Source organism: Trichoplax adhaerens, genomic scaffold (assembly GCF_000150275.1).
Source record: "Trichoplax adhaerens TRIADscaffold_28 genomic scaffold, whole genome shotgun sequence".
NCBI classification, from domain to species: Eukaryota; Metazoa; Placozoa; class Uniplacotomia; order Trichoplacea; family Trichoplacidae; genus Trichoplax; species Trichoplax adhaerens.
Genome location: NW_002060969.1, coordinates 598346 through 612292, shown reverse-complemented (window position 1 = coordinate 612292; position 13947 = coordinate 598346). Strand labels below are relative to the sequence as shown.

The 13947-nt window shown below is 32.3% G+C and overlaps 1 protein-coding gene across 1 annotated transcript; it reads left to right on the top strand.

The window, feature by feature from the left end:
- Positions 1-4709: 4709 nt before the first annotated feature.
- TRIADDRAFT_61842 (uncharacterized protein) lies at positions 4710-13227 on the top strand (the record flags this gene model as incomplete). The annotated part of the gene is made up of 19 exons (XM_002117776.1): positions 4710-4847; positions 5291-5323; positions 5464-5505; positions 5941-5982; positions 6173-6214; positions 6457-6495; positions 6585-6641; positions 6758-6808; positions 6903-6959; positions 7447-7488; positions 7706-7747; positions 8418-8456; positions 8652-8681; positions 9223-9270; positions 12148-12196; positions 12468-12587; positions 12747-12834; positions 12922-13010; positions 13148-13227. The coding sequence occupies 19 exons, from the start codon at positions 4710-4712 to the stop codon at positions 13225-13227; spliced, it is 1128 nt and encodes a 375-aa protein (XP_002117812.1).
- Between the last annotated feature and the right edge of the window lie 720 nt (positions 13228-13947).

The window sequence follows — 13947 nt, the reverse complement described above, 5'->3', positions numbered from 1 at the left end:
ATTTTGTAACATTACACATAATTGATGAATTTTCGCGTAATAACTTAGACTGGTAAAATTTGTAGAAATTCCACGGAATATGGTGCAATTTTAAGTTAATAGAGTCTAGGTTGGCTCAGTTTGTCTATGCTCGTCTAGGTACCGGTACCGAGATCATGATTCTTCAGTCAGAAACTGCTAACAGCGTGATACCCATAAAATCTCATTAATATTATTTGATTGACTGATGATAGTCCGATTGCAGCTAGATAATTTTTGGTAATTATAAGACGAACCTAATTTGTGTAACAAAGCGAAGTTTACAAGAAACTGTAGTTCTTTTTTTATTATTTTTGAAGATACTTTAGCAAAAAGGATATTACACAAGAATATATTCGTCGTATAATAGTTTTAATTTCCAACTAGCCGATTTCGCATTGACTTTAAATCAATCATTTAGTTGTTCAAATCACTCATTAATTAGCATATCGTATCGTAAATTACAAGGTGTTAACTAAAATTTCTAGGGATAATCTTCACCTGTAGGACCGCTCTAATATTACTTGAACGATTAGCAAATGCCGATAAATATTAATAAAAAGTGTAAACTTAGTGAAGGGACCCGCTTCCTATCATAATTTAAAATTGAGTTCATATTGCTAAAATGACTATTGATATTGGCTACAGTACCTTTCATTAAAGACTTCTATGATTATTGCTAGTAATCAAATGCACTCAAGTTTATCGATTAATTGCTGAGTTTATCTTAGACACACTATAGTGCTACTACCTTTTATTTACAAATGTTAATTAAGGTTACTTTTAGTTCACATTTAATATACACCAATAATTCTGTACACTGCGCATTATTACAGAGCATCGTGTCTATAATATTTTAGATAAGTACTGATGTTATCATTTCTTTGAAGAAATCTTATATAGCTGCAAGTTATAGAATAAAAATTTTTCCTGGTTGTTATAGAATTAGAACTAGCTTCGAGAGAACTTTAAATTTACCCAAAATATGATACTATATCACTATTTATTTGATAATGTAGTTTAAGGCAGTAGTATTTCATAGATACCAAATAGGAAGCATCACTTCTGCAATTACCTTCAAAATTTATTCTACACGTGTTTTCCAAAGAAACTATTACATTGATATTATGCTGTTTTCATTTAGAATATGTCTCCTAATTTACTTTGCGGAACTAACAAAAATAGATCTATTTAGCTAAAAATAATCGTAAGTAGTGAGAATACAAGGACAATTGAATATCTTTTGATGAGACTAGTAAGCATTAATTATAAATTGGAGTATCTCAAAGTAGGAAATAATTATTGTAAGATCAATGTTTAGATAGAAGCATAAAAATATAATTATTGTATACAATTAATTATGCAATTTCCGGTCATAAATACACTTTCCAAGTATTGGACAACATCTCGCATTTCAGCGGAAAATGTGAGTTGCCAAATGATACTCAAGGCAAGGTAGAACGATACCTTCAATAATTTAGCACCGATAGATTGATCAAAACATTAACATTAAGCTATCTTACCAAAATATTTACTAAATATGGTCAATAGTATCAATATCGTTATTTAATTATTCCTAAATCAATCATTTCCTATATTAATATCATATTATTTATGTATGTAAGATATTTGATTTGCTAAAGATATTATTGCCTTACAGTTTTAAGCAAATTCATTCACAAATGGATTAAAATAGAGCAGCTGGTTACCGTTGTTAGTAAATATTTCATGTATATTTTAAGCAATAGCTTATGTCGTATATTAGATTATGATAAGCTATTAGCACAATAACAATGACTGTAATATGATAAATATCACTTGCAGATTAATTATTTATCCATCACTAACCCATACTACGCACCTTTAAAAACTTTCGACTTTTATACTCTTTGTCCGACGGATTGTACGGTGGAGTATCTGTATACACACTTTGAAGTATACCCACGTCTTTACCTACACACACACTCCGGATCTACAGAAAGTACAGTACTATACAGTGCGTCAGTGTGTCTTTAATTAACAATTTCGAGATTCGCACGCCCGTATTGGCGTTAAACAGTATATCAATCTCTTTTTATACTTAATACCGTATGGTTATAATAAACACATTGTTTCGAACGCATGCATTTGGCGTTTTACTGCATATAACTTTTTATCATATCATTAATCCTGCATAATTATAATAATTTAGCTGGTATACGGTACAGAAAGCACATTACAGTGCGCCTTTAATTAATACTTTGAGATTCGCATACCCATATTTGGCGTTATACAGTATATCACTCTCTTTTTATATTTAATACTGTATGATTATGATCTGCACTTCGTTTCGAAAGCACACATTTAGCGTTTTACTGCATTTAACCTTTTTTCATACTGTTAATACCGCCTTGCATGCCCATACTGTAATAATTAATTTAGCGGTTTTACTATGGATCAGAACACAGTATGCATGTACATATAATATACTACGGTATCGCACCGGGTATGACGTAGAGGCGTCGCTAACGCACAGTGTAGGTTATAAACGTTTTTCTAATGGATGAGAAGTTTGGTGTTACTTTGTTTAGATATAATGTTTGGGAAACATTATAACATTTGCAAATACCCTAGCGTCTTATTATACACGTATATCAATTAGCGTCAATAATGATCTTAATGCAAGATGCTGTAGGTGCTATTTATAGACATTAGTGATTAGCGTTGCCTCATTCAACTGAATTTAGCGGTACGCTGATATTTGAATGAAATACTCCAATACCAATATGTGTTGAATAATAATGTAACGACCATCTAATCTTTGGTAAACTGTTTATCAAGAAGGATGCTTGTCTTCTATAAATTGAAATTTATAATTGATAGGAGCTTTATCGGATGATACTACAATATTACAAATAAATTAATCTACTAAATAATGTGTACCGTAAGTCTGATTTAAAAGGACTTCGATTCATGTTGTTCGCTAATTTAGCATCACATTTATTACTGTAGTATTAGAAAATACTTTCGATACAGGAATAATTGGATACTAAATTTAGAATTCGTATTTCCGTATTGAAATTTTAGGTAATCAAGTAAAGTCATCTGGTATCTGGGTATTCTATTATCCGTAAGGTATTTGCTTCATTCTAAGAAATTTAAATTGTATGTAAAATCCTAGTTCAATAATAATAATTATATTTATCAAAAGCTAGCTACTGTCTTCAAATTTGCAAGGCTTGATTTATTAGATTACATACCGTAATTAATTATTTAAAATAGCAGTACTATCATCGCTTTGTTCTTGAAATGCAGAAATGCTAAAGTATGCGAATCCTGTAAATATATTTCTCTCATTAAAATAATATACATCATCAATTATAAGTTGTATTATCAACACTTCCGTTAAAAGATTATCTATCGTATTTATGAATCGTTTGTAGGGACAATGAAGGTATATATATATGTTAACTTTGCTTTGCTTTTCTAACCGAAATTATTCCCTCTGTGCGATCTTGGCGACAATTTATCATTGCAATCGTGGCGCTTTTTCAAATTTCCTTGAAGTGGAAACTTTGAATACTCGTTAAGGTTTGTACTTGTTCGAATTTTATATAGTAGCTTGTTAGAATATAGAAACAAGGGCTTTGAAATAGTGTACCGCAACAATATTGCGATGTTTCGGAAGGTTGAGAGTTTCGCATTAGTCACAATAAAGTACAATAGAATAGTTAACGGAAGAGTAATCTTTATTGAGCTAGTGTAAGAGAATAGTCGTGTAAGATTATCATGCGAGTAACGATGTGACTAGTCGAACAACTATAATGGTGTAGAATAGGTAAAGCGTGCAAGCTTACGGTGTAACTGCCAGAGCTACTAATGAAATAGGCAAAAGAAGATAGCTTTTATAATGTTAAGAGCACAGCAGGAGGAAATTACTTATAGACACGAATGATTCATAATAATATGCTACTTCTATGTAAGTGTAATGCTACGGTATAATCTAGCTAGAGTCTAAGAGATTTCCACAGTGTAAATTGTTAAATACTAGTGCAAACTCCCGTCGCTTTGCTGACGGTTTACGATAATGTGTTCATTTAACAGATAGTATTACCATTTGTCGTGGACCTGTCAGAGGTTCAGTAACTTTATACCGTGTACTTAGAAGTACACACTATAAATATGATCGTTTATTAGAATAAAGAAATGTAGATTCTGAAATTGCTTCGCTGTAATATTAGATTTAAGCGTGTTTATAGACATAATTACCGTAAAACTATAAGTTACAGGTTGATTATTTTATGCTTAACCATTTTATTATTCACGATAGATAGCGATTTAGAAATAAAACTTCGTCAGTTTCTTGACTCAACATTTGTTGAGTATATCGTCACTGTATGAGTACAATATAAGTTACGCCTCAGACTGCGTTCAAAATTCGTTTTCAAATTCAATTAGTTCAGAAATGCTACAATATATGCTTGGAATAACATGCCTGATGATTTAAAGTCTGTATTATGATCACTTTATCCTAACCGCTATCAGATTTGGTAATCTTATATAACGACCTTAAAATATTGCTTGGATATTCTTTCTCTGTTATTACTAACTCAATTGCAGCAGTAACAAATGCTCCTTCTTCTATGATAGGTATAGTAACAAAGTAAAAAATGAAATTAAGGAGAATCTTATTAATCGCAGCGGTATTCATCATGACTACTGCCTATTGCGATAATGTCAATAATGCCAAAATAATTAAAGAAAACAGGGCATCATCAATCACAAAAGGAGGCTCAAACAATAAAGATTTGCATCCAATAGTGACTAAGCTGAATGGAAAGAGCCTAGTTGTGAGTATTCTCAATTAAAGTTTCGATTTAAAAGGTAGTTACAATAGAATCAGAAATTTGCTAGAATAATTAATAGCTTATTATTGTGCATAGTGGGACCATGTAAACAATTATAATGAACGAGACAACTGATTCATTTTAAAATCTGTTGAAATTGAAGGCTTGTTTATTCAGTTTTTTAAGCAGATTGTTGCTTAAGGTTAAGAATGAAACCGATAACATTGTATATTAACGTACGCTGATGATGTTTTCACATCTAACAATGTCGGGACTAACAATAAATATTCAGATTACAATTAAAAAGAAAAATTTGTGGTACCTATTAATTAGGTTTCGTAGTCTTCAAATGATCACGATACGTTTATACAATTCTCACCAAAATCTAATAAGATGCATTATCAAAATTTTTAATAATATTTCATTAATATTAAAACTAATTTTAGAGAAGTAAGCCGCCAGTTTCTAGGAACAAAAAAGTAAGTTTTGATAAACAATATGAAAATTTTAGTGTAAAGAATTCGGATTTCCGCTCAATTTTATAGATTTATTTATGTTAAACGATACTTAGCAGATGCTTGATGGATAAATACATTATTAAAAATTATTTTTTTTGTAGAAAAAAATTTCGACTTCGCTTAGCCCTTCCATCTTCATGCGTGTGAGTGCACACTTAATAAAATAAAAATTCCATAGATACTCTACTTTAAAATCTGTGACAGAATCTATGATGAACTCCATAATAAAAAATCGAAGTTATGGCTAATACAGTGTAGGTATTCACTTAGAACTCTATTCGGTGAAAATTACTGTAGATACTTGAATCTTTATACCAATTTCGAACGCTTTATATAATCAGAATCTGTAATAATAATAGCGTTCAGTGTTCTAATGATCTTTGTTTGGTAATAGAATCTCTGACATAGATCTTTGAAACCTGCAGGCTTATTGATATGTTTGAATTCATTATATATCGTTAATACGAATATAGTATTAGTAATTTAGTATCAATGTTCTTAACGCGTTGCCAAACGCACGTACTAATAAAACGATCACCACTAATATACTATAACATTAAATAATTATTATATCTTAGAGAGATGATCCGTTGCTATGGATATTGTCCGTCTATCTAAATGTAAGTACCTGATAGATCCCAATTGAATGTAGCCCTTTGACCTTAATAGCAGATTTAATAGCTGTGCTTAATTATTCTATGTGTTTATTCCTACAACAAATTTCTATCACAAGTGTTTGTATGTTAACTATTTCGATCAAGGCTTATACTTTGAATGACACTGTTAACGTTTCGCTTAATGTTATAATAGCAAAATCGGCCACTACCACCTTTAAAACCAATCAAGTTGCGTGTAAGTACTATGGACTATACATATTAGGATTCTATCAAAATTACAGAATAAGCTTACGTTATATAGCTAAAGCTACTTTTTGATTCATAGTGGTAAGAACCGCTAACGATTTCTTTTCGTGTAAGCGCACACGCTAAGAGTCCTATGTAGCATCCTATATATGCTGACGCAATAAACTAGCTGATATAATTTCCATTAAAACTTGAATCTAACTTAACGTAATAATATGCATATTCTGATAGCAAGATCCCACTGATCCTCCTCCTCCTATTTACTTTCGGGTAGGTACGATGTGGAAGACATACTCGTCACATTATCGTACGTACAAATTTACAATCTTATAAGTTGTATCTAAAATACTTTATTACAGCAAGAGCCGACATCGCCACCTCCATCGCCTTCACAAGAAATACCTATCTACTTTAGAGTAGGTGCTAACGCTGTACTCTACATACAGTATAAAATAGTTACTTATGCTATTAGAATAAATTAGTATAATTATGCAGGTAGTGCCTCTCCTGATTATATTGTAAACTATTACAGCAAGATAATACCCCACCACCACCATCGCAACAAGTACCCATATACTTTCGTGTAAGTTTATCGCAACTGGATTGACGTTTTACTGCGTGTTAGCTATCAATTCTGGACATTATATATTTTTATTTTCATTACTATTTACGATTAGCAAGATGACTCATCTCCAGCTCTTCCATCTCCTGCATTGTCACCCTTATACTTTAATGTAAGTAAATTACATGTTACACTGATCTACTGGTTAAATACAGCATTTCTTGAAAATAATAGCAGCGCATATTAGCGAGGATCGTTCGCACTTTTAATTCATTTGCGGTACTAACATTTCGTGCAACACGATCTCAATAGCAAGCAATGCCAAATATACGGCACTCCCACAAGACTTGCTTTAAGTACTGTATTACACTTTATATACAGTAATACATTGTACGGGGGTAATTGATGGGCATCGTAGTTACGTTGTAGATAATAACAAGGTGTGAATATAAAGTAGTGATTTCTTTATCAAGCACTTACAGCTTATCATGGCTAATCGATATCAATTTGGTTTAAATTCAGAAAATGAAATATTTATAAATAAACACTATAAATATTGTGACAGTTCTTAAAGCTTATTGCTATGAAAATAGATGATAATGTTAATGTTTAATTAACTGCAAGAAAGCAAAATAAGCATATCAAACTATGTGTTACAGAGACCAAATCTACCTTCACCTTACGAGACTACGTTATTGACGGTAAGTGAACGTAAAACATAATAAATCAGTTTTATCTTGTGAATGCTTTGGCAATTATCTAGCTAGCTGGTGCACATACGGTACTTACAGACTAGGCTACATGAAAATACGAATTATGCTACTCGATAATATTCCTTGCAGTGGGTCACAATACTTTACAGACGACAGTTGATGAATACTGTCATCCTGCTATTAGTAATTTTTTAATTTATTGTAGCCAAATGAATTCCCTATACCCCTTTCGCGTGAATATTATTCGGTAAGTGTAAACTGATTTATAATCATGTAAGATACCATTACATTTTTAAGTATTGCCTAGTGGGTACTTGTCAACTAAGTGTCATCATTAAATATTCTAATTTCGGAAAATTCATTATACAGTATTATTTATATAATCATATACGTATATACGTACATAATTGTTTCGTTCCTTGCCATATTGGGGCATAAGGCTTACTAAATAAAATAATTTAAAATGCAATTCCTATTAGGCTATTTAATTTTAAGGATTGTTGAGTTACTTAGTTCTCTCTGTTGACAACCGCCTTGAATTTTACGTTGCAGACGTAAATATTGAAATAAAAATTGATGGTTATGATAACGTTAAAAATTAGTCTTCTAATAATTAGTATACATTAAATAATTAACTTTTGCCTCACTGTATTCTCTGGTTGAGTTGTAGTTGAAAGTATCCTCAAATGCTTTAGTATGTAGTATAAACTTAATATTTTTATCTTTGCCAAAAACAGAATTATTCTTCAAGTTCTATTAACGTGTATAAAGTTTCAATGAGAAGCTGGGATAAATAAGGAATTTCATAGTTATATCTATTTTATCCTGAATATTTTAATTTAATTTCATATGATCATATCACAGCCACTGGATATTCCATGTTGACATTATGTACCAATTTTTTAAAATAATTTCAGAACTTGCCCTTGCTATGGTACCTTTCGGCTAGATTTCGTGTAAGTAAAGAAAAATATTAGATACCCATGTAAATTTCGATACGTTAGTGGATATACAACTGAAACTATTTTAAAATAATACGGTATAGGTTATACACAACAGTACTCGTATTAAACAGATCAATTCATATTTATACTTTACAACTAGTAAAATTTTAATACGATGTTTTTACTGGTTTATATGTAAAATAATAGCAAGAATTTGCATTATCCTTCCTCTCTCAGGTAAGTTTTATGGTAATTTTAAGTAGAGTAAGTAGACTTGTGTTGCAGATATACATGCTTTACATACTCACATCGCTATTGTCTGAAGAGCGGCTACTGACATGGGTATTTAGACTACATATATGTTTATACACGTATTTCAGTACAGTATTCAGTATTTTTAACCTTTCAAGAGCCAATTCAATCATATCGTAAAGTTACTCTTGCTTTAAAACATATAGGAATGAGGATACTTGAGAGGGATTTTATTTACCGTAAATACTCTAGCTAAAGTTAAATAATTATGCTAGCGTGATATCATAAACTCTCGTTGCTCCTAAGAGGATTTTTTATCTTCGTTGCTGAGAGGTCGTAAGAGATTTTACCATTTTCTTGGTGAACGTACGTTAATCTAGTTATAGCAGGTATTAGGGTTTGAAGTTAGTCGTAGTGTATTTGTCGATATCTCCAGCTTTAAACTGATTATAAATAAAGAACTTATTGTCAGAAGCAGCCAAAAATTCAATCATGATAATATGTGATACTACAACTTTTGCTATAGCATTCACAACGAAAGGTACCTTCCCGATTGGTAGACAAGATAATGAAGGTTTGTTTTATTCATACTATCAGGCGTATAAAACTGTGCAGGGTAAGAAATAAATTAAGTCAGGAGGGAAGGAAGATACTTTAGATCAGTTAACCATCATATCAGACCTTTCAATGCAGTTAATATGTGCTTAAAAATTCTAATTCTATTCCAAACTCGTAATGATACTAAATTGTTAATACATAAAAACAGTAACTATCAACTGGTTAACTGTTGCCTCCCACATGCTGCATGGTCACTACAGATAAGATCGATTCCATGTTATAGATGTTTTACGTAAGCGAAAGCGATTATGATCAGATTGTTAGGCATTTGTGTACGATCGAGCTCAATGAATGTGTTTGTAAATATGAATTACAGTGAGATAAACACATCCTTAGAGCTCCATTCTACTACTGTACAAGGTAGCTCGATTATTTATAGGATTGCCTATGTGTAAACTCCATACCTATTCCTAACGCGTCATTTATATACATCTATGGTAAAGCATAGTCATTTGCGGACACTGCATGGATAATTGTTATAAATTCTTAGTATTCAGGTATATAGATGCTATAACTTACAATCTGAAATTATCAAATTTAGTAAGAGTAGTGATAATTCGTATAATTAATGAAAACTGCGGTATGTTTATGTAGTACTACTATAGCCCGTGCAGCCTTATTACATCAAAAGTTAGACTGTCATTTATGTATTTAATTCATTCTAGAATATTGAATCTATGGAACAATAAATGAATCTGAAGGTAAAACTTGAAACATAAGTTTTAATGCAAATACCATTAAGAACATTCTCATACAATTGCAGTGCTGTAACTCTTAAACGACTACAAGCAATGACTAATCATAATATCGATTTTATTGAAAACCGTATCAGAATACTGGGATCTCAAGAGTCGTGTGTACACCTTATCTGTTAAGAAGAGTTTGATATCGAATATTTCCGGCGCTATTAATATGACTTCGTAATCATGGTTCGAATAAGTAAACATAGTTATAATCAACCTCGAAACTGTATTCGTATGATACAATAACGTTATGTTAGAAATAGAGTAGCCATGCGTCCATAGATACGATGCATCATATCTACTATATATATATATATATATATATATATATATCAATATACACGTATACATTCTAATAGACATAAATTACGATAAACTTAAACGTCTCTTATACTACTAATAATATAATTAATTATTAACTAAGCAATAAATTGAGAATACGAGTAAATACCAAGATAAGCTACTTATATTGTTAAATGACGTATTTATGTAGTACAATAATCTCAATAGCAACTAAAAAGGAACTACAGCCTTTTTGTAGCAACAAATAAAGAATCATAATACGTTGTGCCAATAAAAGCACTGTATTTCCTGTGAAGATATTCAGTCCTTTTGAATATTTGGTGATCAACAGGGAAGACTATTTGAATGTATTAAGTAAATGAATGTGCCTCCGCATAATCGTACAGTATATTTCTTTCCTTATTGTTAAATCGTAGCGTGCGAATACTTCTAAACTCTCAGTAACCGATAAGAATGAATGCAAAGAATCATGCAATACAATAATATAATAGTATGCGCTAGTAAATACGTAACATAAATCCGCAACACTTATTTAAGTTCAAATATTCCGTTCAGCTTTTGCCGGTGCATGATGTAGAGATAAAAGATACGATCTGTACGTAGACTGGTATAATTTGGCATACAGCAGATGAAACTGAGCAGTGTCAGCAAGTTTCTCAGTACTAGCAGTGATAACTCAAGGGGAAGAAATAAGTTATTTTTCCCTTGAGTTGTCCCTGCTTTATTTTTCCCCTTGAGTCGTTACTGGCATTAGGTTACTAGCGGCTCTAGAGGTCCACACGACAGTGCTAGTTGTCATGTTCATTTGACATTACATGACACTTCGAATCTTAGTGGGAATAAGTATTATGGTACTGCAACACTGTAGGGAAGTAAATTTGTATAAAGACCTGGTTACAGTACAGTACAGTACTGTACTGTACTGACCAGATTATAGTACAGTACTGTACACACCACACGCTGGATCTACGGTACTGTACAGTACTGTACTCCTCAGTACCATGGAATACTAAATACTGTAATGTAATAATGTACAGTACAGTACAGTACTGTACTGTACAGCGCAGTAAATCCCGGTTTATTACAGTCCCCGACAGCATCGAGGGGCAAACAAGCAATTAAATAGCCGATTTAACGATTTAACAGATATCATGGAAAATTAATGCTAAACGACGTAACTCGGTTTGTTCCATCTACCACTGTTAGTACAGTACTGTACTGTACAGTATACCAGTGCTCCATACAATCCTATTGGGTGCAATCCATAGTCAGTGCTCATTACTGCACTATACTGTACACTGTATTGTACACTATTGTACAATGTACAGTAGACCATATGAGAATAGCAAAAGTTGTTTGAATCATTGCTTACCCCCTCTCAACTGAGATGTTAACTATTGCACACCGATAATATTTAAAAATTTTGTCAATTTACACACTTTTAGTACTCGCGCAAGACGAATTTACGTAACGTCCAACAGATATTCTAAATTCGGCCATTTGTTTTTGATGGACTGAAATACTGTACTGTACTGTACGTGCCACGTACTGTACAGTACTGTAGTATCATTGTGTACTGTTACTGTACACTCAGTGTACAGTACTGTACAGTACAGTACAGTACAGTACTGTATGTACGATAATAGTGTACAGTACATTTAGAGTGTACAGTACAGTATCGTACTGTAGATTGAACCATTTACAGATAGATAAACTACAGTAGTCAAAGCATGGCTTCCTTGACGTCTGTAAGACAACGTGTGCTGGATCTTTTCTTGCTGTAATAGGTTACCTCGCGACTTATAAGAAACGAGGAGTCGAGACGACCAATCCGAAGTAAGATCAATTAGAATTATGTTCAATGCAGCATTATGTGAATGGAACTTGATTGATTTTGGTGACAAAATTGACCAAGATACCGTTTTGTTTTCGATATGCTTCTTTTTATTTTACTATCGTTGCATCTAATATGGTATAACTCGTGAGAATTGACGAGATATATTACCCTAATTATAGTAGTCGTGGTGCTGTATCATTAAATTGGTGGATGTAATATTAGTAAAGTCACGTTCGATAATAAACTTTTGTGATCGTTTGCTCATTTTAGGCATCAATCATGTGCAATTGCTAGGAAATGTTGGAAATGATCCCGTTAAGGTGGATGATAAAAGTGTCAGATTCTCTGTTGCCACGAATAGGTCATGGTTTGTTAAAAATGAAGACTCAGGTATTATACTATAGAAAGTTTCTACTCACTTGTTCCACTTGTAAAAGGGTACTGTAGTCACCTTTCCCTTCTTGTACGTATGGTGACCTAAGAAAATGGTAACGTAATTTATATTTGAATTTGGGATAACTCTTCCTTACATTTATCTGCTTTGGGCAGGACACTTGACAACTAAAACGGAATGGCATAGCATCTTCGCTTACAAGCCTGCGTTACAGAATTATATCATGCAAACAGTAACGAAGGGGTATGAAGTTTGTAATACTACGTCCTGTATATAGATTTGCTACAGTAATAGTTAATACGCGTACATGATTTGCAATTGTATTTTCAGGCAACGGGTCTTACTTAATGGTAGATTATCATATGGGAGATTTGTAGATAGTGAAGGTAGACCGAGGTCTTCCGCATATATAGTTTTAGGTAAGCTTGCTAATCACTTACACACGCATTATTAATTTCACATTACACTTTGTTTGCAAGGTTAATATTTGCAATGGCATATTTTAATTCAAATTATTATAAGGGGTAAAAAGTTAAAAATTTATTCTTGTGCCTAGATGACCTCATAGCTTTATCCTTCCCTAAAGCCGAAAACGAAATCGAAGAAATAGCCGAGGAAGATTCATACGAAGCTTAGCGAATTAATAGCGTTAATTCCTTTCTATAAAGTAATAGTTATCCTGTTATATTAATCTAATTTATGAGCAGCAGTAAATACATGCAGCTATCCTTTTCGATATAGTGTAGTACTGAACATTGCAAAAGGCCGGAAACTGTTCAATATTCTTTATGTATACATTTCATACTATGTAATTCTATTATATCTAATTTTCGAAATCACGAAGGATTTCAATGTGGTAAAAAGGCTTGCTAGTGCTAAAGGTGTCATGGTTATCTCGTCGCTCTTCTACGTAATACAACAAAAACGATACTTATTGCGAACATCGTTAGTTTTTCCAATTCATTCGTTTTGTTTGCAGCTAATTCTGTCATATAAATAAATGTGTCATCATATACGAGTATCTTACCATACTGTTTATCGCGCAACAATTTACAGCATCGTGAAACTCTACTTCCAAATCAGAGACAGAAAAGTGTACATTGTACAGCTTCTTATGTATACGCCTGGATCAATTCGACTTGGGAGTCGATTCTACTAACACTTGATGGATTTAAGTCGAAATCGAACCGTGAATGGGTGTACTTATGTAATCCAGGATAGACACATTATTGAAACTTGCTAAAAGGACGGACACGCATTCAATTACTCTAAATTTAACCTTTAGGCAATGCATTTCTTGATCTTACAATAAGTCCAACGATAATTTCTGACTAATATCTATTTAATAAATTAGTG